This window comes from Centroberyx gerrardi, unplaced genomic scaffold (assembly GCF_048128805.1).
Source record: "Centroberyx gerrardi isolate f3 unplaced genomic scaffold, fCenGer3.hap1.cur.20231027 Scaffold_74, whole genome shotgun sequence".
NCBI classification, from domain to species: Eukaryota; Metazoa; Chordata; class Actinopteri; order Beryciformes; family Berycidae; genus Centroberyx; species Centroberyx gerrardi.
Genome location: NW_027605210.1, coordinates 66322 through 91700, shown reverse-complemented (window position 1 = coordinate 91700; position 25379 = coordinate 66322). Strand labels below are relative to the sequence as shown.

Below are 25379 nucleotides of genomic sequence, written 5' to 3'. Positions count from 1 at the left end.
AAACATCAAATTAAATGTGTATATCATACTGTTAGAAATTGTATTAGAATGTATGTTTGTCTGTGTGTCCCAGGATGGGTGAGGGACGGGTTATTTTACCTGGTGTGTGGTGGGTGTCGATTTCTGAGATGCAGTATGTTGTATTGTGTGCACAAACACAGCATACTTGTCAATGTGACAACATGCCCCGTCATGTTGTCACAAGTTGTCAAGTGGTATTTCAACAGTAATATTTTTTTCTTCCAGTTAATTATTTAAAATGTAAAAATGCCATTTTTCAGAGAAGAGCTTAATCTAGCTATAAAAATACATATCCTATCTCAGTAGTAAGGCACTACTGAAAAATACACCAATGAGTAAAAAGTGTGACAACATGCCCTGCTCTCCCCTACATGTTCTTTTACTTGTTTCATGTTGTATTTGTGTGTGTGTGTGCGTGTGTGTGTGTGTGTGTGTGTGTGTGTGTGTGTGTGCAATCCTGTGCAGAGTGAACTATCTCTAAGTGAACTTCAGACTGAACCTCTTATATCTGACACAGAGACACTGAGGAGCCGATCTCAAACCCAAACCCAAACCCAGGGTAGAGGGGTTCAGTGAATGTGGAGTGGAAGGTGTGGAGGTGGATCAGTGTGTCAGAGGAGACTCTGTAGAAGGACAGAGAGCCAGCAGACCAGTCCAGATACACTGCGACTCTGTCAGAGTCAGAGTAAGAGGAGGGAGGGATACGTATGATTGTTGTGTTATTGTGAAAGGCAGAATAACCATAGCGAGTGCAAATCAGACTCCAGGACTTATCACTCCTTTCTAGCCTGCAGTCAGCATCCTCTCCTCTCCTTCTGATTCCTCTGTAAGTCACTCCTATATAAACCCATCCTTTCCTCTCGACCTCCCAGTAACAGCGACCAGTCAGACCATTTCTACACAGCAGCTGTTTCCAGTAGTCAAATCTCTCTGGGTGATCAGGATATGGCTGCTCCTCTGTCACCTCTGTCACCTTTCTGTTGTCCTCAGACAGAGAGAGCTTTCTGTGTGCTGTGTTTGGGTCCAGTGTGAGTTCACAGGCATCTGATGGAGAAAACAAGACACAATACAGCAGCAGTTTGTCATCTAATAGTTTACTAAACCTCCACTAAGCGATTTCAGTCCTTATAACCAATCCTGAAACTAACATGTGCTATGTGGAGATTTCATTGAGACAGAATGATATAAACCAATATCCACACACACAGGCCAGCTGCGCTTACCCCCTCCCATACCTGAATATTTTTTTTCGTAATGGCGGAATCGATGAAGCGAGCGAGTAAACTTGATAGCCTAAACTAGTAAACTTGCTACCTGATTCTTCACTTGTCATTGTGGGACATGAAACCTTCAGTGGGAGGAAAATCTGGCAAAGTGAGACTGGTAACCGGTGACACTTCTCCGTAGGTAAGTTTAGCTTAGCTATTAGCCTTTTTGCATGGTTTGTCTTTCGGGGCCTCCGTAGTCCAGCAGTTTTGCTGTGCTTTATTTACAAATGTGTTGCGGTTTCTGTCACCCTCTAGTGGTTGGAAAATCGCTTAATGCTGCTTTAACAGCTCGACTGGTAATTCTTTAACAGTTTCATTATAACACATGATGTCAGCCATCATCTGTGTGTGGCACCCAAAGGTGAAAGGACTGTTTAAACATAAGCCCCCCCTATTGTTTTTTTTAATTAGTTAATTAATTCACTTACCTGAATTTATGAGGTTCACTGTAATTTCACAATAATTTACACTGATGTTGTTCTGAGCCTGCACTACCTAGAATAGTCAGCAGAGGGCACTTGCTGTATATTGGGGCGTCAGGGCATCTAAGTTTTCAGAACTTTAGTTAGAGCTGATGCCTGGGTACACGGAGCAGTGCGCTCTTGACCACATCTATAATTTTATGTTTCTACAGAATTTACACAATAAATGTGTTGCCCGATGTGTTGATCGAACCTTGTGATTAATTCTGTGCCGGTAACATATTTGGAGAGCTAGCCAGGAAGAGTGAGTATGGCAACCACGACAACCCCTTTTATCAAGAGACAAGCCTGGACCAACAATGGAAGATTGCCAGCCTCTCCATGACAGCGTGAGTGCAGCCCTCTGGCCGTGGGGGGGGGGATGTGTGACTTCCTGTCATGACACAACAGAGGGGAAATGGAGGGAGGTAGGTTTGGGCAAACTCCCGCCAAGACTAAAGACATTCTATTCCAGAGTTGCCAAGAACCCACTCGCAAACTGCCTGAAGTTGAATTGAGAAGAAAGTTTAAGATTTGTGGGAAAGTTGGAGAGAAAAAGGAGAAACTGTCATATCTGTGAGAGGACACACAGAGGCTGAGGTAGTTGAGGCTGTTACCAGAGCTGTCAGTCCAGGGCTGCCACTGAGAGACATGTTGGAGATCAAGCGTGGGCTTACCCTGATGACACTTGTTACCATTCTGAAAGGTCATTATAACGTAGACAGTGCCACAGACCTGTACCATCAGCTAATTAATATTTCTCAAGAGCCCAAAGAGTCAGCCCTGAACTTTGTCTTCTGGGCAATTGACGAGAAGCTGTTATGAAAGGGAATAAATTAAGACACTGATGAGCAGTATAGCAGAGCCGCCATTCAACGGAATCCTGCACTCAATGGAAACTGGGTTGTTAAGTGACTCTTTAAAATTCCAGATTCTGCCCTACCTCAGCAATGTCAGAATAATAGATGGGGAGCTAATAGAGAGAGTGAACGAGGCAGCCAAGTTGGAAGGTGAAAGGCAGGAGAAGCGAAAAAGGCTCACCACAGGTAAGGGCCCACAAGTTCAGGAGCTTCATGCAAATGTCCATATAGATCCCACACTGATCCAAACCTCCCCAGCACCCAAAGAGCCAAGCACTGCAGTAGCAGTCAAAGCAGTAAAAGGGAAAGAGACTGAAGTTGACAGTTTTAGTACACAACAGATAATGGAGGAACTCCGGACTGAAATGAAACAGATGTTTCTCACTGCAATGGAGGCTAGTGTGAAACAGTCTATACCGGGGCAGCGTGAAAGAGGCTGCAGAAAATGTGAAAATTGCTCACACTGCTTCGAATGCGGGAAGGAGAGTCATTTCTCACATGGTTGCAGGGCGAAGAGTGGTCAGATGGGAAACAGGTAAGGACTGCTGAGAAGGGACCCTCAGTAGTCCTCCAGGAAGCGTCCCAAACTCAACAGCAGCCACTCAGTAATTACAAAATGGACAGGGGCAGGAAAGAGCAAAATCCAACCAAGCCACTGACCCTGTCAACTCAACAGCAACCAGAGAAACAGCAATCGTGACTAGTTGACCTGGTGGGTAAAAGGTGCACTGTCAGCTGTTATTTGGACAACCACCTGGGAGACGTATTGTGGGACACAGGGGCACAGTCCAGCATAGTAAATGACCCCTGGCAATGAAAGCAGCTCCCTCATACAATTATCAGGCCCATTGAGGAGATCCTGGAAGAGGAAAGCTTGACGGTTCTGGCCGCGAACAACACACCCATACCCTATATTGGCTGGATTGAGGTCAACTTCAGGTTAGGCAGTGATCCCCAGATGACAACTGAGCTATGTGTGCCAATGCTAGTGTCAAGCGATCCAGCCATTGCCAGTGACCCTATACTAGGCTACAACGTCAATGAGGCGGTCATAAACAGTCCTGAGGGTAAAAACAAAGGATGGAGAAAGCAACTGACATATAAAATGAGCAAAGTCTTTGTCATAACAGAACAGCGCAGACTGATGCAAAACATGGACTCTGACCAGGAGACCCGTGTTGTCCGTACAGGGTGGAAAACTGTGCTCTTACCAGTCAAGTAAGTCAATATATTTACATATCCAGGCACACGTGGGCTCACACTTCAGAGGCCAAGACATGCTCAACCCCCTACCAGAAGGTCTTGTCCTCAATGAAGTGCTGGTGTGTATCCCTGAAAGGAAGGAGATGTATGTGCCCCCCTATAGCGAACACCACAGACCATAACATCTACCTTGATCAGCACAGAATCGTGGGCCACCTTGAGTTGGTGAAGACTGTGTACTCAGCAGCTGTCCAATCCGAAGCAAATGAGCCGACACCTGTCATGCCACTAAGTAGTTAGCCAAAGCCTACTGGTACACCACCCTGTCATAAAGATGACAGAAGGCCGCAAGCATGGGACCCTCCTGTGAGTTTAGACCACCACTGGCCATCCCAAATAGAGATGCCTTCACACCAAAAACATACACTGAAAGATGCAAGAAAACACAAAAGACAAAGACAAAGAAGGGGCACCTACCATCACACAGTCCCATACAGTGGACTAGCTCTCACCAAAAGGTGCTGAACCAGCTGATCGACACACTCACAAAGCCTCCGGTTCTGGGTTACCTGATTTCGCCTAGCCACTTGTGTTACACAGCGACGCTCTCTCAAGAGGGATTGGGCGCTGTGCTGTATCAGCATCAACAAGGTGATAGCTTATGGCTCCCACACTCTGAGTCAACTGGGTTCTCGCCTTATTATCTTCTCTTTGGGTGATCGCCTTGTCTGTCAATTGATCTGCTGTTCACCCTGAAGACAGACAAGCCCCATGAAAGCTACCAGGACTATGTGGCTCACTGGAAAAATAGGATGGAGGATGCATACAAGATTGTGGCCAGGGCAGCTGGCAAGGGGGCAGCTCTGGGGAAAGCTCATGATGACAGGAAGATGCAAGGGGGAGTCAATCAGAGAAGAACTACATCCTTAATTCTGGCCGTTGGAGTTTTTTGCATTAAAGTGGGCTATCTGCGAACCCTTCCGTGACTACTTGTACCATGTTCTATCATTCACGGTGTACACAGATAACAACCCATTGATGTACGTGCTCACCACCATTAAACTCAACGCCATGGGACACAGATGGGTAGCAGAGTTGGCTGACTACACCTTTACCATCCGCTATCAGCCTGGGAGAAACAACTCGGATGCAGATGGGCTTTCTCGGATGCCCATGGATATTAGCTACAGAGAGCTACATGCAGAACTGTACTGAGGAGGTGTGTCAGGAGGTCATAAGCGCATCCATGGAAGGTGTGACTGTGGAAAGAAGAAGCCCATGTCAAGGAACTGGAGTGGTCCACATCAACGCTTTGGACCTGGTGAAAGACCATGTCAGTCATAACCTCAGCCAGCCCTTCACTCCGGCACAAATCCACAAAGCCCAGGAAGAAGATAATGTACTTGCAAGGGTCCTGTGGTACAAGAAACGGGACATGCGACCAAGCAGAACAAAGCTGAAAGCAGAGCACCCTCTTGTGACCATGCTGTTGAAACAGTGGTTGAAAATCCACATGGACGAAGACGGAATTCTGCATTGCAGAACCTTTTCAAAGAACTGCATCAAGACGTTGGGGTGGAAAGAACACTCAGTCTCATACGGGACAGGTTCTACTGGCCACAAATGCATAAGCATGTACAGCACTTTGTCACTACTATGTGTGAAAGCCTGAAGAAAACCCAGCAAACAAACTGGAGCACCTTTGACACCAATCCACACCACCTATCCATTTGAAACAGTCTCTATAGACTTTCTTAATTTGGAGAAGTGCAAGCAGGGATACAAGTACATATTAGTGGTTATGGTCCATTTTACTCGATTTGCGCAGGCGTACACCACAAGAAACAACCAGGCGACCGGGTCCTCATCTGCAATCTCACTCCAAGAGGAGGATCTGGAAAGATCCAGTCATACTGGGAGGACCAGGTTTACAGAGTGAAGGAGAGGAAAGGTGACAACAGCCCAGTTAGTCCGGACAATGACAGAGGGAGGGACAGAGTGGTCCAAAGAAACCTCTTGCTGCCATGTGATCACTTACCTCTCAAGCAGCCTGCAGACATGACCCCTAAGCCAAAAGCCAGACCTGTTGACCTGACTCCTCCGACAAACAAAGACATCAGGGGCTCCTCAAAGAGCAAACAGTCAAAACAACATGATCCGGACAAAGACTCGGATGAGGGGTATGAGGACACCTACTAGTGGCATCAGAGTGCTGACAACGGAAACCAGCTGAGACAATTAACACTGAACCCACATGCAAAGTCCTTCTAGCCCTGTCAAAGTCCTCAATGTCAGCGTGTCAGAGGATGCACAGCAACATCTTCAAATACAAGAGGATGTGCCACTACAGAGCGAAGAGGATGTGCCACTACAGAGCGAAGAGGATGTGCCACTACAGAGCGAAGAGGATGTGCCACTACAGAGCGAAGAGGATGTGCCACTACAAAGCGAAGAAGATGTGCCACTACAAAGCGAAGAAGATGTGCCACTACAGTCTCAGAGACCTGAACTGAGCTCTGACACTGATGAGGCACACACTTCTGAATCCGACACAGACGTGCCACAGCTGGTAAGACAGTACCCACAGAGACAGACACAGAAACCAGTTGTGCTGAGTTTACGAGACCTTAGGTCAGCCTTCCTTAGTCACCAGACACTGCAAGGTAATAGAGACTCAGGTTAGTGAGCCTAAAACCTTCTGGAGGCCTTGGAATGTTAAAAGTGAGTGTTGAAAACTATGACTTAAATGCACTGAAATGTCAGGTGACATTTAATTTCTGAAAACGTGACGGTACTTTGTTTTTCTACAGTACCGTAGATGTAGGTACTGAAGATGTGATTCTTCCAGAACTGAGGGGGGCAGCATATATGCCTACAAGTGTTCTAGTCTGACGTTAACCACAAAAGGGAGAAGAAGAAGAAGGAATGCCTACTGACACGGGAGAATAACAACAACGTGCAATCGCGGCAGGCGCGGCTGCAGTGACAGCAGGTCCGCCGCAACTTGTCGAAAGCACCTCAAAGACCGACATCCAGATTTATACAAAGAATTCAAGGTGCGAGTTTCAACATATCGTCAAAATGTTCTTATATGAAATGTTACCGTTAATTGTGTTTGCGACAGCTGGCATCTGTTGTAGCAATGTTCCACACACGACGTCTAAACACTAAGGCTAACGTTATCTTGTTTAGGCTAACGTAACGATAGCTCATAGTAGGCTACAGTCATTACCATTCAGTCTGTCATCAAAATATAACGTTAACTTTTTAAATAAATATTTCCACACTAATGGTCTGTCACCATGTTAGTCAATATAAAATACTGCTTGCACACTGTGTGTGTGTGTGTGTGTGTGTGTGTGTGTGTGTGTGAGTGTGTTAGTACTGTTTTCTTTGAGCTATACTTGATAACTGAAATCTCCTAATTTTCTTTTCACAGTATCAGCCAGAGGAGGAAGTCAGCCATTTTTCCATTCATTTTTTTGTAATGTTAATAGTTGTTTGTTGTTATTTATTACTTGAAGGCTACATGTCACTGTTGTTGCTTTTTGTAATGTTCAACGTTTTCTTAAATAAAGGAGTGTATGTTGAAGTACATGGGATTTATTTATTTATTTTTTACCGTGGTATCGAATTGGGTATTGAGAATCGTGGAATTTCAATGGTATTGGTATTGACTACCAAATTTCTGGTATCGTGACATCCTTACCCCGGATCAAACCTTGTGATTCATTCTGTGCCGGTAACATTTACAGTAGGATTTGAATGAATGGATGTCACATGCTATGTAAATGGTCTTTCTATCTAGTTGAATGCGTGTTGCTTTCTTTTCATGAATCAAACTAAATACACACTTACACTTCCTCAGACCAGGTTTCAACATCTGCACTCCATCATGGTCCACACTGGGGGAATAAACAATAAACAAGTCAGATCAGCAGATTCTCTTTGATGATGGAAACATGGACATTTAGTAACCTTCCCTATGAAGGATTTTCCATTCAATATGAGTCATAACTGAGCCCTGAAAGGAAAGGTAAATGGCGGCAAATATCTTGTTTTGGAGGAATTTGTCGGAGAGACCTCAGTGTCTTCAGATGTTCCAGTCCAGCAGAGAGCAGCTTCCCTCCTGAGTCTCCTGGATGATTGTAGCTCAGGTCCAGCTCTCTCAGATGGGAGGGGTTGGAGCTCAGAGCTGAGGCCAGAGAAGCACAGCCTTCCTCTGTGAGCAGACAGCCTGACAACCTACACACACACACACACACACACACACACACTTTCATTTGGTCTGTTTAGCAGTTCTTGTATCTTTTTGCCGCATACTCTCAGAAATCAGTTTTTGGTATTTTAGCTCTCAACAACACACAGCAAGGAGGAAATAATGAAATATACTGATAGAAAGCAGAAAAAAGTTCACAGGGAATAGAAAATAGTGTGAAAGGTTGTTACCACAACTGGTTTGAAAATCATATGAGCAGAGAAAATCCTACACAGGTGAGGAATCTATTCACTGATGTTAACCTTTATGTAAACCAGGGTTTACATGGTCATGTGTTGAAGAGGTTGAGGAATACTGACCTGAGAGTTTCCAGTCTACAATGTGGACTCTCCAGTCCAGCAGAGAGCAGCTTCACTCCTGAATCCTGCAGGTCGTTGTTACTCAGGTCCAGCTCTCTCAGACTAGAGGACTGGGAGCTGAGAACTGAGGCCAGAACTTCACAGCTTCCCTCTGACAGCTGACAGACACTCAGCCTGAAGAAGAATTAGTGAGACAAACAAAATACTGAGAGCTGAGGCCAGGTTGTGACATCATGCCTCTGTTAGCTCACCCTGCCTCAGTCTAAGGGGAAAAGACAATAAATAAAAATAATAATTAAGTAGTATAAAGAAATACAACATATATGTAACATAATAATGGGAAATGTTTAAGGCATGTGGGTCCTCTATTAATCTTGTGTAATACAAGTTAATACCTCAGATTATTTTTCTTCATCTTTTACTTTTTTGGGAAATATATCTACCTTCATGTCTTCTTTTCTATAGATAGATAATTTTAAGGGAAACCAAACACACAGACTACTTTTCAGGTTGGACTGACATCTACTGGGTAAAAGCTTTGCTATTGCAATTGCAGTCTGCTATTCACAGTATTCTGTTCCATCACCACACGGCCATCTTGGTAGGAAAATAATAGATGTAATACAAGTTAATACCTCAGATTATTTTTCTTCATCTTTTACTTTTTTGGGAAATATATCTACCTTCATGTCTACCTTTCTATCAATAGTTATGGATAGATAACTTTAAAGGGAAACACAAAGACTACTTTTCAGGTTGGACTGACATCTACTGGTTAAAAGCTTGCAATTGCAGTCTGCTATTGGCTGATCTTGGTTGCTACTGGCTGATCCATGACAAGCTATGTCAAAACAGGTAACTTACGTCATAGGTAACTAAGATCAGCCAATAGCAGATTGCAACTACAATAGCATGTTTTTAACCAGTAGATGTCAGCATCCTACACTTCACACTTCAACATCATGCATTTGGAGGAATTTGTCGGAGAGACCTCAGTGTCTTCAGATGTTCCAGTCCAGCAGAGAGCAGCTTCACTCCTGAATCCTGCAGGTCGTTGTTACTCAGGTCCAGCTCTCTCAGACTAGAGGACTGGGAGCTGAGACCTGAGGCCAGAGCTTCACAGCTTCTTTCTGACAGGTTACAGCCACTCAACCTGAAGAAGAATTAGTGAGACAAACAAAAAACCAGGCCAGGTTGTGACATCATGCCTCTGTTAGCTCACCCTGCCTCAGTCTAAGGGGAAAAAACAAACCAAAAAAAAAAGTAGTATTAAGAAATACAACATACTGTATATGTAACTATAATAATGGGAAATGTTTAAGGCATGTGGGTCCTCTATTAATCTTGCGTAATACAAGTTAATACCTCAGATTTTTTTTTTTCATCTTTTACTTTTTTAGGAAATATATCTACCTTCATGTCTTCTTTTCTATAGATAGATAATTTTAAGGGAAACCAAACACACAGACTACTTTTCAGGTTGGACTGACATCTACTGGGTAAAAGCTTTGCTATTGCAATTGCAGTCTGCTATTCATAGTATTCTGTTCCATCACCACACGGCCATCTTGGTAGGAAAATAATAGGTGATTGTAATAAATGAACAGCTGATTACAATCAAATGACAAACAGCCAATGAGCTGTGTGTATTGTAAAGTGCCATATTGGTAGGAAATGCATGTCAAAATTCATTCTAGTATCCATTAATTTATTTTTGCTACTTTTATTTTTTTAGGGAAGTGTTTTCATATCATCTATTATGACAGGTATGACAGGTATGTTTATAACTTATATGAGGAGTAGCGTTTCTGCTTTCATAAGCACTGTTTAAACCTTTGCATAGAAAGTTATCTGCTATATCAATATATAAAAATGGGTTCATGGTTGTTTATGTAGTAAACTCAGATGTTACATAGACAATGTACATTTATGAATAAGCTTTTGTTTGTAGCAGGAGTTTTTTTTTTTAATTATTTTTTATATAACAAAACTATACGATCACATTGTGTAAAGACTGTAAATGCCCCCTTTGCCTGCTGACTATTCCAGACTGGGGCAGGAGCCCCAGAGAATGTGTCCTCACCACCACTCAACCCTTTGATTTCTGTGTTATTTGACAGAAATAAACACCATGAACCTGAGAGAAGTTGTAGCGTGGTATCTTCAATCTGCTGTGGTCAAGCCAAAATAGAAGGGGTTACATCAGCATCCTACACTTCACACTTCAACATCATGCATTTGGAATAATTTGTTAGAGAGACCTCAGTGTCTTCAGATGTTCCAGTCCAGCAGAGAGCAGCTTCACTCCTGAGGCTCCTGGATGATTGTAGCTCAGGTCCAGCTCTCTCAGATGGGAGGGGTTGGAGCTCAGAGCTGAGGCCAGAGAAGCACAGCCTTCCTCTGTGAGCAGACAGCCTGACAGCCTGCACACCATTCCAAACAGTTACTCCAATTATCTGCTTTGTGCTTTCATTTGGTCGTTTTTGGTATTTTAGCTCTCAACAACAGAGACAGCAAGGAGGGGAAATAATGAAATATACTGATAGAAAGCAGAAAATAGTTCATAGGGAATAGAAAGTAGTGTGAAAGGTTGTTACCACAACTGGTTTGAAAATCATATGAGCAGAGAAAATCCTACACAGGTGAGGAATCTATTCACTGATGTTAACCTTTATGTAAACCAGGGTTTACATGGTCATGTGTTGAAGAGGTTGAGGAATACTGACCTGAGAGTTTCCAGTCTACAGTGTGGACTCTCCAGTCCAGCAGAGAGCAGCTTCACTCCTGAATCCTGCAGGTCGTTGTTACTCAGGTCCAGCTCTCTCAGACTAGAGGACTGGGAGCTGAGAACTGAGACCAGAACTTCACAGCTTCCCTCTGACAGCTGACAGACACTCAACCTGAAGAAGAATTAGTGAGACAAACAAAATACTGAGAGCTGAGGCCAGGTTGTGACATCATGCCTGCTCACCCTGCCTCAGTCTAAGGGGAAAAAACAATTACAAAAAAATAAATAAATACTGTAAGTAGTTAGTTAAGAAATACAACATACAGTATATGTTGTATTTCATACATACGGTATAATATATACATATATATATATATATATATATATATATATATATATATATATATATGTATATATATACTAATGGGAAATGTTTAAGACATGTGGGTCAATCTTGTGTAATACAAGTTAATACCTTAGATTATTTTTCTTCATCTTTGCTTTCTATCTACAGTTATAGATAGATAACTTTAAAGGGAAATCAAACAGGCAGACTACTTTTCAGGTTGGACTGACATTTACTGGTTAAAAGCTTGCTATTGCAATTGCAGTCTGCTATTGGCTGATCCATGACAAACCAACAAAACAGGTAACCTACATCACAGGTAACTAAGATCAGCCAATTGCAAATTGCAACTGCAATGGCATGCTTTTAACCAGTAGATGTCGGCATCCTACACTTCAAACTTCAACATTCACTCCTCACCTTCCTTTCCAAGATACTTGAGCGTACAGTCTTTAATGAAGTCTTTGAATTCCTTTCTGAGAACAACCTGTATGATCCTAACCAGTCTGGCTTCAAACGCGGACACTCTACCGAGACTGCGCTCTTGTCTGTAGTCTGTGGAAACTCTGATCAGCTGGAGCTGCCGGTCAGTCCTTTGTTCTAATGTTGCTCGACCTATCGGCTGCCTTTGACACGGTGAACCACCAAATCTTCCTCTCCACACTCGCTGAGCTCGGCTTCTCAGGATCTGCTCTCCGCTGGTTTGAGTCCCACCTCTCAGGGAGATCCTTTAGAGTGTCTTGGAGAGGGGAAGTGTCTAAATCCCACTGCTTGTCCACAGGGGTACCTCAAGGGTCAGTGCTTGGACCCCTTCTCTTTTCAATATACACCACCTCACTTGGTGCAGTCATCCACTCACATGGCTTCTCATATCATTCATATGCTGACAATACCCAGCTCCTCCTATCGTTCCCGCCAGACGACCCCACGGTCTCGGCACGGATAGCGGCATGCCTCGCCGATACCTCGGCATGGATGAAGGAACACCACCTTCAGCTTAACCTGTCAAAGACTGAGCTCCTTGTCATCCCAGCCAGTCCCTCTGTACAGCAACAGATCAGTATCCAGCTCGAATCAGCTCAGCTCATTCCCACAAAGTCTGCCAGAAACTTGGGTGTCATGATTGATGACCAACTAACCTTTAAGGAGCATGTGGCTTCTGTTGCTCGGTCATGCCGATTTGCCCTGTACAACATCAGGAAGATCAGACCCAGCCTGTCTGAACATGCAGCACAACTCCTAGTACAGGCGCTTGTAATATCACACCTTGACTACTGCAACTCCTTACTGGCAGGGCTCCCGGCATGTACGCTCAAACCTCTGCAGATGATCCAGAATGCGGCGGCACGTCTGGTCTTCAACCAGCCCAAAACAGCACATGTCACTCCGCTGTTCATATCCCTCCACTGGCTCCCAGTTGCTGCCCGCATCAAGTTCAAGTCCTTGATGCTCGCCTACAAAGCAGCAGAACTCCCTCATTCATGTCTACGCTCCCTCCCGCCCACTACACTCTGCCAAGGAACGGCGCCTGGTGTTGCCACCACAACAAGGGCCTAAGTTTCTAGCCAGACTCTTTTCTTCTGTGGTTCCTCGGTGGTGGAACGAGTTACCAAACTCCATTCGATCTGCAGAGTCCCTCTTAATCTTTAAGAAAAGGCTAAAGACCCAGCTCTTTAGCGAACACCTTCTCACCTGATGGACTGTGTAATTTCTTAATTAAAATTAATTTTAATTATGATGATTTTAAAATGATGGGGGAAATGCTTCAGCCCTGGTCATTGTGTTACATCAATGTTTTACGAGGTTATGGGGCGTGTAACCAGAAGGTTGCAGGTTAAAATCCCTGGAAAATCTGGGTGAGGAAAGTGAATGAGAAATACTCTCCCCTCCCCTGCCCTTGAGTGAGGCATTCAGGTGTGAATGAATGAATTGAAGAATACCAACCTGAGAGTTTCCAGTCTACAGTGTGGACTCTCCAGTCCAGCAGAGAGCAGCTTCACTCCTGAATCCTGCAGGTCGTTGTGACTCAGGTCCAGCTCTCTCAGACCAGAGGACTGGGAGCTGAGAACTGAGGCCAGAACTTCACAGCATTGGTTTGAGAGCTCACACTGATTCAGTCTGAATTACCATTAGAATAGATAGAATGGAATAAGAAAGTCATCCATTTTTTAAAAATAATAATTAATAAATAAAAAAGAATTGTTTAAAATGAAAATAACATTACATAATTTAATATGAATTACTGAATGTTATTTTCATCTTAAAGGATAGATTAATTCAGATATACAGCCATAATATAATATTGTTGCAACTTTTAGAACATTTAATAACAGGATAATAACATGTAATGTCTCTTCATGGAGCAAATTGGCCTATCCTCAGCAGACATTACATGTGGAGTCCCCCAGGGATCAATTTTGGGCCCCATCTTATTCTCCATTTACATGCTTCCACTTGGACATTATCTTTGTAACATACAGGTTCACTGTTTTGCCGATGACACACACTTATATCTGCCAATAAAATATAGTGATACTAACAATCTAGCCACACTCATAAATTGCCTTGTGGATATAAAGTGCTGGATGTTGTAGAATTATTTACAACCAAATGAGACCAAATCAGAAATTGCCCTTTTTGACCCATCCAATATAATTGAATTGATTCACCATGAATTAAGTACTCATTCTGTCAGTAGCAAGCGTAGGAGTAATTTTTGATGAAAATTTGAACTTTGACAAGTTAAAGAGTTGTGCAATCTTGTTTCTTTCAATTGACTAATATTTTCAAAATAAGTAATCTGGAAAGTCATCCTTTTATTGCTTCTTATTTAGACAACTGCAACTCTCGATTCCTGCCTCAGTCAAAAGTCCCTCTTTCATCTCCAGCTTGTACAAAATACAGACATTTGGAGACTTACTGGAGCAAAAAGATTGGTATCTTAACATTGGGTACCTCTTGGTTTTACAATTGATTTAAATATTTTGCTGATCACTTTTAAAGGTTGAACAAGTAACATTTTTACTGCCTCATAACATAAAATGACCATAATATGTCTTTGGGGTTGATAGGGTTGTTGATCAATACCAATGACTCAGTGATTACTTGGCAAGCTGCTGAGATTCCTGGCTTTCAAGACTCACTTTCCAACCCGCACTGTGTTGGAACAGGGTTCCAAAATGGGAGTAATAATGTGACTATTATTATTACTACTAGTAGTAGTTTACTAATTTACAGTAAACAATTATTGTTTGCTGTCTCCCTCCCTTGATGCCCTTGCACTGTATGTGAGGTCCTGTGGTCCCTGTGCCATGTGTCTCCGTATGTACTCAAGCCACTATGTTAGTTGATATAGTTGTAAATTATATTCGGTGATAAATGCTATTCCTCCACCAATGTCACCAAAACAAATTCTTGTGCATTTATTGTACTTGGAGAGTAAAATGATTCTGGTTATATTAAGATATGTTATATATGTATGTGTTTTGTGATATATGTATATGTTGAAATTACATCAAATGTGTTCTTACAGTGCAGTTGTTGAGGCTTGGACCACTGGCAGCAGCCTCAGAAGACCCTCCTCTGAAGCAGAGTATTTCTTCAGGTCAAACACATCCAGCTCTTTTTCTGATGACAGCAACACAAAGACCAGAGCCGACCACTGAGCAGGGGAGAGTTTGACTGTGGAGAGACTTCCTGATCTCAGGTACTGTTGGATCTCCTCCACTAGAGAACGGTCATTCAGCTCATTCAGACAGTGGAACAGATTGATGCTTCTTTCTGGAGAGGAATTCTCCCTGATCTTGTCCTTGATGTACTGGACTGTTTCCTGGTTGGTCTGTGAGCTATTTCCTGTCCGTTTCAGCAGGCTTCCTAGGAGAGTCTGATTGGTCTCCATTGAAAGGCCCAGGAGGAAGCGGAGGAACAAGTCCAGGTGTCCATTTGGACTCTGTAAGGCCTTGTCCACAGCATTCATGTGGACCTCTGCAGATGACCTTGCAGATGTTTTTCTGAAAGACATTTGTAGACTTTGAAGACTCAGTTGTGGTTCAGCCATCATGTTCTTGTTCCTGTTAATGAGTGACATTACCACATAAGCAGCAGCCAGAAACTCCTGAACGCTCAGATGGACAAAGCTGAACATCTTGTCCTTATCTTTGTCCTTGTCCTCGTTCAGCTCACACTGCTCTTTAAAGATCTCTGTGAACACTCCTGAGTACACTGAGGCTTCATTGAAATTAATGCCACTCTTTTTTAGGTCCTCCTTATAGAAGATCAGGTTGCCTTTCTCCAGCTGGTGAAAAGCCAGTTTTGCAAGCGACTTGATGCTCTGAATGCTCTTTTCTGTGCCATACTTCAGTGTCGTCTGTTTGATCTGAAACACCAGGAACTTTGTGTACATCTCAGTCAAGGTTCGGGGAATTTCTACTCTCTCATCTTCTCTTAACATTTGCTTCAAAAGTGTAGCAGTGATCCAACAGAAGACTGGGATGTGGCACATGATGTGGAGGCTTCGTGAAGTCTTGATGTGGGAGATGATTCTGCTGGCCTGCTCCTCATCTCTGAATCTCTTCCTGAAGTACTCCTCCTTCTGCGGGTCAGTGAAGCCTCTCACCTCTGTCACTATGTCAACAAAGTCTTGAAGGATCTGATTGGCTGCTGCAGGTCGTGTGGTTATCCAGAGGCGAGCAGAGGGAAGCAGTTTCCCCTTGATGAGGTTTGTCAGCAGCACGTCCACTGAGGTTGACTCTGTCACATCAATAGAACATTCTTCATTGGCAGTGAAGTCTAGTTGAAGGCGGCTTTCGTCCAGACCGTCCAGCACAAACAGAAGTTTGAAGTTACTCTTGTCAAAGTTGGTGTTTCCTGACTTCTGTAATGTTGTGAAGATGCAATTAAGAGCCTCCTCCTTGATGTCTATGGTTTCTCTGATACATCTGTGAATTAGCTCCGCAAAAGAAAACCTTTCTCCCTTCAGTAAATTCAGCTGGCGGAAGGTGAAGGGGAATGTGAGATGCACATCTTGATTGGCTCTCTCTTCAGCCCAGTCCAGGATGAACTTGTACACAAGGAACGTTTTGCCAATTCCTGCAATCCCATTGGTCAACACTGTTCTTATGGGTGTGTATTTTCCAGAAGGGTGTTTGAAGATGTCGCTGGGTTTGATTGGTTTCTCTGTTCCTGCTGGCTTTCTTGATGGCATCTCAATCTGCCTGACCTCATGCTGGCTGTTGATATGTACATCACCCCCGTCTGTGATGTAGAGCCCTGTGTAGATATCATCCAGATGTTTCTTATCCTTCCTCTCTGACAGTCCTTCTTGTGCACACATGAATCTGTCCTGGAGGTTAGATTGGAGCGTGCGTTGGTACCATGTGATGAGTCGTGGAGGCTTTGGTGTTCGCACCAGCAAATCTGTATGAAACAAAACCACATCCTCACCACATCTACACAGATGTTTTACAGATAGAAGTTGATAGTGTGAAGGAAAGGGGCTTCAGATAGCCATACCAGGGATTTGAGCTAATGACTCTCTGGTCACAAGTCCGTTTTAAAAAAAATCAATATTAGCACCAAAGAGCTCAAGCAAAGAAATGCAGCAAACCGGAATCCTTTATTTGGGCAGAAATAGGCTAGACTATGTGTTCCGTGGTCTAGGAGAGAAAGTTGTAGGCGTCCAATACTGCCGCAAGAGCTTTTACCATGGAGTCAGTTGAGAACCCGGTGCGTTCTATTCAGGCGTGAAAGGGTACCTTTTAGCATTGTTATATTGATGCCAAGGGATTTGAAAAAGAATCAACATAGGACGAGTTGGGAATGAGAACGAGTTGGAATAGCTTTACCTTTAGTCTGACTGCTGTTGGTGGGAAGGTGAGGAAGAGGAGCAGACTGTGGTTGAAGGGAGGAAGCCCCTCTGTTCTCTGAAGTCTCCCCAAAACCACTGGCATCTCCTGAGAGAGAGAGAGAGAGAGAGAGAGAGAGAGAGAGAGAGAGAGAGAGAGAGCGAGAGAGAGAGAGAGGCCTTACTAGTGGTTGCTCATAAATATGGAGATCCACGAATTTAAACTTATTCTACTGTTGCCCTCATTATAAGTTGCTTTGGATATGAGTGTCAGCTAAATGCCTGAAATCTAAATGTAAAGTGTAAAAGAGACAATTCTCATTCTAACTGTACATGTACTGTTAGAATGAGTGTTAGTTCTGTCTTTTTCGTGTGCGTATTTTCATCTTCCCACAACTTACTGTTGGTTCCTGAGCTCGTTTTTGAAAAACACTGCAGAAGATCGTTCCTGTTGATCTTCTTCAGAACCTCCACTGTGATCTCCAGAGCTCCAGGAGGGCTGTAGGTCTGCACCATCTGATCTACTGTGTCCTGCCTGTCTGCCTTCTCCAGTCGGCTCTTTGGGATGGCTGGGAAGCCGTCCAGGATGTCAGCCTGCTGCAGGAACCACTTGAAGCTCTTGAGCTCCTCATCTCCCAAATCCTCCAGAGTTCCCAGAAGGAGCTCTGTATGCGTCGCCATCGTTGCTCCCTGGTGAAATGAAAGAACATTTTGAGTTCAATTCAGTTAAATTCAGTTCAACTCAAACGTTATTGACCCGTAAGTCTGAATTTGCTTGGCAGATAGTGTTTGAAGTAAAAGCACATGACAGACTAGAAGGCATTCAGTAGAGCTCAAACCTTCACCAACGCTGAACAATTCTCCAACGTCAAAGCTGCAGCCTCTGCAAAGGTTTATGTTTGTTTATCGTTTGTCTTCCATGTTTGATTTTCTCACAAAATAAAAAAAACAATCTCTGAAATCTGGTGACACAGATCTGAAAATTTTAAATCTGCGTCACCACCAAAATCGAATCAACTGATCAAAAGCGATCTGTCCACCAAGTTTCATCCATATCCATTTAATTATTTTTTTAATCCATTTGTTACCTCTTGAGATATCTGGCTAACAAACAGACAACCATACAAGGGTAAAAACATAACCTAATACACACAATATACAGTATAGCGTACAGACAAACATCAGTTGGTAAAACCAGACATGGACTTCATAGCTTGAAGTAGTAGCAATAAAAAGTCGTTCAGAGCAAAATAAAAAGTTCTTACACAAGCACAAGATGCTGCATCATTTCATGTGCAAATCAAGCAATTTCAGTTGTTTTTGTCCTTGTAGCCCATTCAGATTTTGAGAAAATGTATTAGCATTATTAATATTGTTGCACTACAAAGATAGTCATCCTAATCTGTAATTTCATATTGTAGTAAGTCTTAAAATGTTATGTTAATATAAGTGGAAGGAAAAAAAACAATCGCTTTCTTCTAATGCAATTCAACTTGTTTCATATTTTGTCCCCAAGTGAAACTACAAACATGTGAAACTGCTTTTGTAAAAAAAACACTCTTACCCCTCAGATGTTTTCTTAAGACTGAATAGATCAATGAACAAATCCATCCTTTTCAAAACTCAAGTCAATTGAGATCTAAGAGGCAATAACAGTATACCTAAGTCTATACAAATAGTAAAAACATAACCACAATAAACAAACAACACGAGTCAGTTTAAAACATCACGATATACACAATATATACAACAACAGAAATCTATGTATAGTTAGCAAGGCCAGAAGAAGCAAAATTCAAAAGCGGGTGCAGTAATCAGAAACTATGTCTTCTAATTATCAGGATCAGAACAAGGACTCAAACACAGACACGCAGACTGAAGCTGAGAGTACTGTTCAAAAATACGTCTTTACTGAAGTAGTTAGGCAGGTACAGGGTCATAGACAGGCACAAGTCAAACACAGGTGGTCACAATTACAATTACGATTACAGTTGCCGGTGGAGATGTTGAGGAATGAACAGAGGTGTGTGAGATTTTTACCGATAATAATAATAATAATACAAAGGGACTTGTATAGCGCTTTTCTAGGTACTCAAAGACGCTTCACATACAGGGTAAAATCATTTAATAGGTACATTTATAATAATACAAATAAAAAATAAAGACAAGAATAAAAGTAGGTAGTTAAAAACTAGAGGAATCATGAGATGGAGGGAAGGGAGAGGAGGTTAACAGGTGAAAGCAAGCTTGAAGAGGTGGGTTTTGAGGGCCTGTTTGAAAGATGGTAGGGTCTTAGCCTGTCGGATGTGGATGGGGAGGGCGTTCCAGAGGGAGGGTGCAGCAACTGAAAAGGTCCTGTCGCCCCAGGTCCAGAGCTTGGTCCTGGTGGTCTTTAGAGTGGTTGCGTCCGCAGACCTGAGGCATCGGGTAGGGGTGTGGCGGGGGATGAGGTCAGAGAGGTATGGAGGGGCCAGGTTGTGTATGGCTTTGTAGGTGGTAAGTAGTATTTTAAAGTCAATCCTATACTTAACCGGGAGCCAGTGAAGGTTGTGAAGGACAGGGGTGATGTGGTCTCGGCAGCGGGTGGAGGTGAGCATGCGGGCAGCGGAGTTCTGGACGTATTGGAGTTTATTAAGGGTTTTGTTAGGTAAGCCGTAGAGGATGCTATTGCAGTAATTGAGTCTGGAAGTTATGAGGGCATGGATGAGTGTTTCGGCAGCAGCAAAGGACAGGGAGGGCCGGAGGCGGGCAATGTTCCTGAGGTGGAAGAAGGCAGTTTTTGTGACCTGGTTGACGTGAGGCAGAAATGAGAGGGTGGGGTCAAGGATGATTCCGAGGTTGCGGACCTGGGTGGAGGGGGTGACGATGGAGCCATCGATGTTGAGTGAGAAGGTCTAGGCGGAGCGGGTGAGGGAGTTTGGGCCGATGATGAGGATTTCGGATTTATTGCAGTTGAGTTTGAGAAAGTTCCGTTGCATCAATGATGGATTTATAAATGAACTGATACCAGCGGATTTGTCGCCTGGTGTGAAGTGATGATCTTGGGATAGTTTCCGGTTAAAGACCATGCATTTTGGTTTTTTTGGTGTGTAGAAGAAGGTGGAGGCTGAAAAATTCATATTGGATGCTGTTGAAGCCGTGCTGCAGGGAAGTCAGAGCAGTGTTCAGCGAGGGGCCGGATATGTACAGAATGGTGTCGTCAGCATACAGATGGATATGACAGTTGCCAGCAGCATAAGCAACATTATTTATGTACATCTTGCCAGCCATTCCTCTGTGAAACCAAGGTCTTTGAGTCTTTGTCAAGCAGGATGCAGTGGTCCACCGGGAGCGTATCTATGTTCCCAGGGTCCTATGTTCCCAGGTTCCTAAGTTCCACCCAGCCATCACAACCCTAACCCTAACCCTAACCCTAACCCTAACCATGCCTGGCTCCGTAAGCTTGCTCTAACCCTAACCTCAGTGACCCCATGCCTCAACCCAACCACCTCCTCTGCCTGGGAAGCACTCAACCGCAAACCTGCCCTTATTTCAACCAGAGGGACTTCATGCCTAGGACCCTGGGAACATAGGAATGACCCCGGTCCACCAAGTCAGAAGCCTTTGCCAAGTCAATGAACACAGCCACACAGTAATGTTTGTTGTCAACACTTTTCTCGTCTTTCGGCTGTAACTTATTTCAGCACCAGGCTGCAAAAAGAAACAGGCTTTACAGCATTGTGTTTCATTAACCTGTTGATCTCCTGTCAACATTAACATATACCGTAATTCCTCTAATAGTGGCCGGTAGTCAATTAAAAGCCGGGTCTCCAATAATGGCCGGGGCCGTGGTCGACACGAACAAATAAAGGCCGGCCTCAAATACAGGCCGGAGAAAAAAACAAAGGAAACAAGACTAGGTCAAAACAGAGGGAATTAGAAATAAAGGCCTGTCTCTAATATAAGCCTGCTTCCAATAAAGGCCTGGTACCCTCTGCAGTTGAGGTAAATAAAGGCCCGGGCCAATGTTAGAGGAATTACGGTATATATCCTGATCCACTAATTTCGCAACAGTGGAAGCCAGATATGAGGAACTATACCCCATGATAGTGTCTCTTCCTTCCCATTTCATGATCTGTCTTGTTAACCCTTCACGAGACTGAAAACTGCTGTAGCCCAAAGCTGACCAAAATGAGTCAAATCATAAAGGAAGATTGTTATTATTAAGTAGTAGTAACAGTAGGTAGTAGTAGCAGTAGTAGCAGTAGTAGTAGTAGTAGTAGTAACAGTAGGTAGTAGTAGCAGTAGTAGCAGTAGTAGTAGTAGTACTACCAGCAGTAGTAGCTAATAGTAGTAGTAGTAGTAGTAGTAGCTCTAGCAGCAGCAGTAGTAGTAGTAGTATAGCAGTTGTAGTAGTATTAGCAGTAGTATTTGTAGTAGTACGTATTAGTAGTATAATCCATCAAACAGCACTTACTACAATAAAAAGTCTTGTTGTTCTGGTTGTTATTCCTGCGTCTTCTTCCACCAAAATGAAACAGGAGGTCAGATTAATCAGAATCAGACAGACTGCATCTCCCATGGTGTTCAAGCAGCATCTACATCTCAAATTTATGAGATGGAAATGCAACAAGGTGAAACACGGAGCGCTTTGGGTGCTTTCATGTGACAACAGCCACCAGACTGCAACACTTCCTGTCCAAGCAGCCAATGAGGAGGGAGCTGGAGCAGGGTTACGACACTGCCTGGGTGAACTGTGTGGCTTCCTGGACTCTCTCTAGACTCATCTATACATCAGCTGGCACAGTTCATATCATATGTGTTAGCTTGCATGAATATGACTGTATATTATAGTACGTTCTCTGTGTATGAGCTGGTACTTACTGTATCACTGGACACTCTTTCTGTATGTGCTACTCCCATCCACAATATGTTGTGTATGAAAAGACATTGATGCACATGGTCACTCTTTTGTACAGATTGTTGTTGATGGGTGAAAACCTTGTAACTCAACTTTTGGTGATTTATTTATTTATTATTATTTATTTCGGTGATTTTTTTGGTGATTTTTATGGGTTGAGAAAGTTCTACATCCCTTAGAAATATGAAACCAAATCAAACACATTGGATAAATTAAAAAAATCATGGTTGTCAAGTAGGGCTGAAAGATATTGATGAAAAATCTAACTGCGATTATGGTTATTATTATTATTGTTTTTCAATTAGTTGTTCAGCTCTATTGTCAAGCTCTAAACAAGGCTGTTGTTGTTTTGTGTTCCTGAAAAGTTGATATTTTGGAGATACCAGGTTTGATAACAGTGATATGTTTCCTCCATGTTAAGTTTTTAATAAGATACACAGCCAGTAACGCAAATCTGCACATTCTGTACTTGTTATCTGTGTAGTGAATATTTATTTGGGAAGTGTGTCGATTTTTACAGCACAATACATGCCGAGACATTTTCTGTACATTTTTGCATATCATGCTGTAATTTTTACGTATGTCATGGTCCCAGCCTAGCCCTTGTGTTTTCCTTGTGTTTCCCTTTCCCTGTGTTCCCTGTCTGTCTCTCTCTCTGTCTTGTTCGTGTGTTGGCGTGGTCTCCCCTCGTTCTCCTGGCTCCCAGCTCAGCTCGTCCTACACACCTGCCTGCAATCAGCTCGTATCCAGCCTGCTCACCTGCTTCCCATCATCTCATCAGCCCACAGTATATCATCCCCGGCTTGCCATCCACTCGCCGCCAGATTGTTCCACCTTGTTCGTGGTAGCTACTCTCTCGGCCCCTCAGTATCTTGTATACCTGAGGTTAATCCTGTGTTCCCTCGTGCCTGTTTCCTGACAGTGTTTTCCCTGTGTCCAGGATTCCTCGTGCCCTCTCCTCTGTGTGTTACCTCGCATGCCCACGCCTTTCCAGCCAGCCTGTCTGCTCATCTGTTCGTCTGCCTGCCTGCCAGTCAGCTCGGCCCGGATCGCCCACACCACTCCACCTCGCTGTCTCCAGTCTTTACCCATCTCTTCGTCCCATTCCCCAAACTAACCACCGGCCTTCTAATAAACCCTTTTTTCCATCTCCATCCACCTTTGTCCGTGTCTGCATTTGGGTCCTAGAAACAAACCGTAAAAATGTATTGTTTTTCTTAATATTTGCATATTCATTTGTAATATATTGCATATATAGATATTTGTAGAATTTTTCATTTAAAGTGGTAATCTGTGAGATCCTTGTTTTTTTTTTTGTGTTTTGTTGTTGCTTTGTTTTCATTTCCTCTCCATCTTTGGTGTGTTACAACCCGGCTCAAGGAAGTAACAATGAGGGAGCCACACGCCAAAGTAAAAGTTAAAACAATGATTTATTAACGAAAACTAAGGGATAAACAAACTACATCAAACCAAAAGAACAGAACAAAGGGTGTGCATAGGTGAGGAGGGAGAGAGCAACTGATGATCAGACGGCTTTTTACGCCCAAGGAGTTCACCGAGCCCAGGTGACGACGACCCCGCCCGCCAGGTTCCTGCAGGACACACAAACATGTTTTCTCTTATGGTGAAAATGAATGCCATTTTTGGACCTTGTTTACCAATCATTTTGTTCTTAAAATTCGTGAAAGAATGTAGAAATCACATATGACAGAGTTATTACATAATTTAACATTACAACATTTTAAAAAATTATTTTCAAAAAGTCAAGTCCATGTCATTAATGTCAAGTCTAAATGTAGAACAGCAAGTCAAGTCAGAACAAATCAAGAGTCCAGTATCAATTTAATATCTTAAAGAAAGAATATCTAGGACTTTTTAATGCAATATAGTTTTAATATGATAAAAACTTAAGAGCATCATGAATTTGATTTCTATAATCAGTTTCGACTTCAATGCTTCTCTTCATGCATCAAGTCAAGTCTCAAGCAATTAAAACTGTGACTCGAGTCCAAGTCATGTGACTCGAGTCCACCACTCGAGTCTTACATAATTAAAGGCATTTGTTTTTAATTTTTTTTTAACTTTTATTATTTACTATTTTATTACAACAAGTATACATACAACAACAATATCAATAAGTTCTCAACACGTTGTGTATACAACTTGATCACAATCACACAATTACAAACACGCCTGTTAGCAGCTAGCGATCTGTAGCTAACATTAGCATCTAGCGAGCCAGTAATGATAGCATTGATGTTAAATATGCTTGTCGGTTGTGCATTGTGATGATTTGAATAGTGAGTACTGTAGTGAGTGAAAAGTAATGTTCTCTCTCTCTCTCTACACACACACACACACACTTAGTGTGAATTGTACTGTCTTTGTCATTTGAAAAAAATCGAAAAGGTAATAAATATATTTCACCATAAAAACATTTTATTTTAATTGCTGGTGTTATTGACTTTTCTTACATGCAACAGGGTGTTTGTGAATATATGTACGGTAGGAAACTAAATTGAATAACTAACGCTAAGTAAACAAACCACTACTTCAGTGTTTCCAACCAGAGTGGATTCTCAGTTTAGATTACAGGCAATCTGTAGTCCCGCCCTGTTTCGACCTCTGAACCAATGAAATCATCAATGGACGGGATTACAGGGTCGATCTGTAGCCCCGCCCTGTTCTGCAGGCTGCAGCTGGGTATACTTGGCTGTTTCGACGGCTAAACCAATGAAATCATCAGTGCGGGGGATTACAGGTTCGCTAAACCAATGAAATCATCAATGGGCGGGATTACAGGTTCGCTCTGTAGCCCCGCCCCGTTCTGCAGGCTGCAGCTGGATATGCTTGGGTTGATGCAGTTTGAGTTTCTCTTCTCTCTGTCTGTTCAGCCATGGTGGCTATCGCTGCTCATGTAAACTACCCAGTTCTTCTTCTTCTGTTGAGTCCAAACAAACCGGAAATGTAAAACGCATCACTTCCTGTGTGGCAGAGGAAAGAGCTACCAGACACCGGCTGATTTATGAACTGGATATCAGGATATATGTTATATCAGTCAGTGATGGAGAGCATTTAGTTATATCAAAATATTATAACTTTAATTCATACCGCACATATTTCATGCTCTCTTTTGTCCCAGTAAATTCTACTGCTACTGTTTTACGCACCC

At 42.9% G+C, this 25379-nt stretch overlaps 1 protein-coding gene across 1 annotated transcript; it reads right to left on the bottom strand.

Moving 5' to 3' along the window:
* Positions 1-523: 523 nt before the first annotated feature.
* Positions 524-21891, bottom strand: LOC139929117 (NACHT, LRR and PYD domains-containing protein 12-like). The gene is made up of 12 exons (XM_078282324.1): positions 21764-21891; positions 17709-17997; positions 17309-17416; positions 14996-16880; positions 13410-13583; positions 11118-11291; positions 10653-10814; positions 9383-9544; positions 8392-8565; positions 7897-8058; positions 7672-7718; positions 524-1065 (listed from the first exon to the last, which is right to left on the bottom strand). The coding sequence occupies exons 1-12, from the start codon at positions 21866-21868 to the stop codon at positions 524-526; spliced, it is 3984 nt and encodes a 1327-aa protein (XP_078138450.1). The 5' UTR covers positions 21869-21891.
* Positions 21892-25379: the final 3488 nt, after the last annotated feature.

What these genes read in the sequence shown, in the direction of transcription:
- LOC139929117 (XM_078282324.1), bottom strand. Translation starts at nt 21,868, where the DNA reads ATGGGAGATGCAGTCTGTCTGATTCTGATTAATCTGACCTCCTGTTTC. An exon ending in TGTAGACTGGAAACTCTCAG is followed by an intron (nt 11,292 to 13,409) that starts GTTGGTATTCTT and finishes ATTCTTCTTCAG; the next exon opens with GTTGAGTGTCTGTCAGCTGT. An exon ending in GAACATCTGAAGACACTGAG is followed by an intron (nt 7,719 to 7,896) that starts GTCTCTCCGACA and finishes TTATTCCCCCAG; the next exon opens with TGTGGACCATGATGGAGTGC.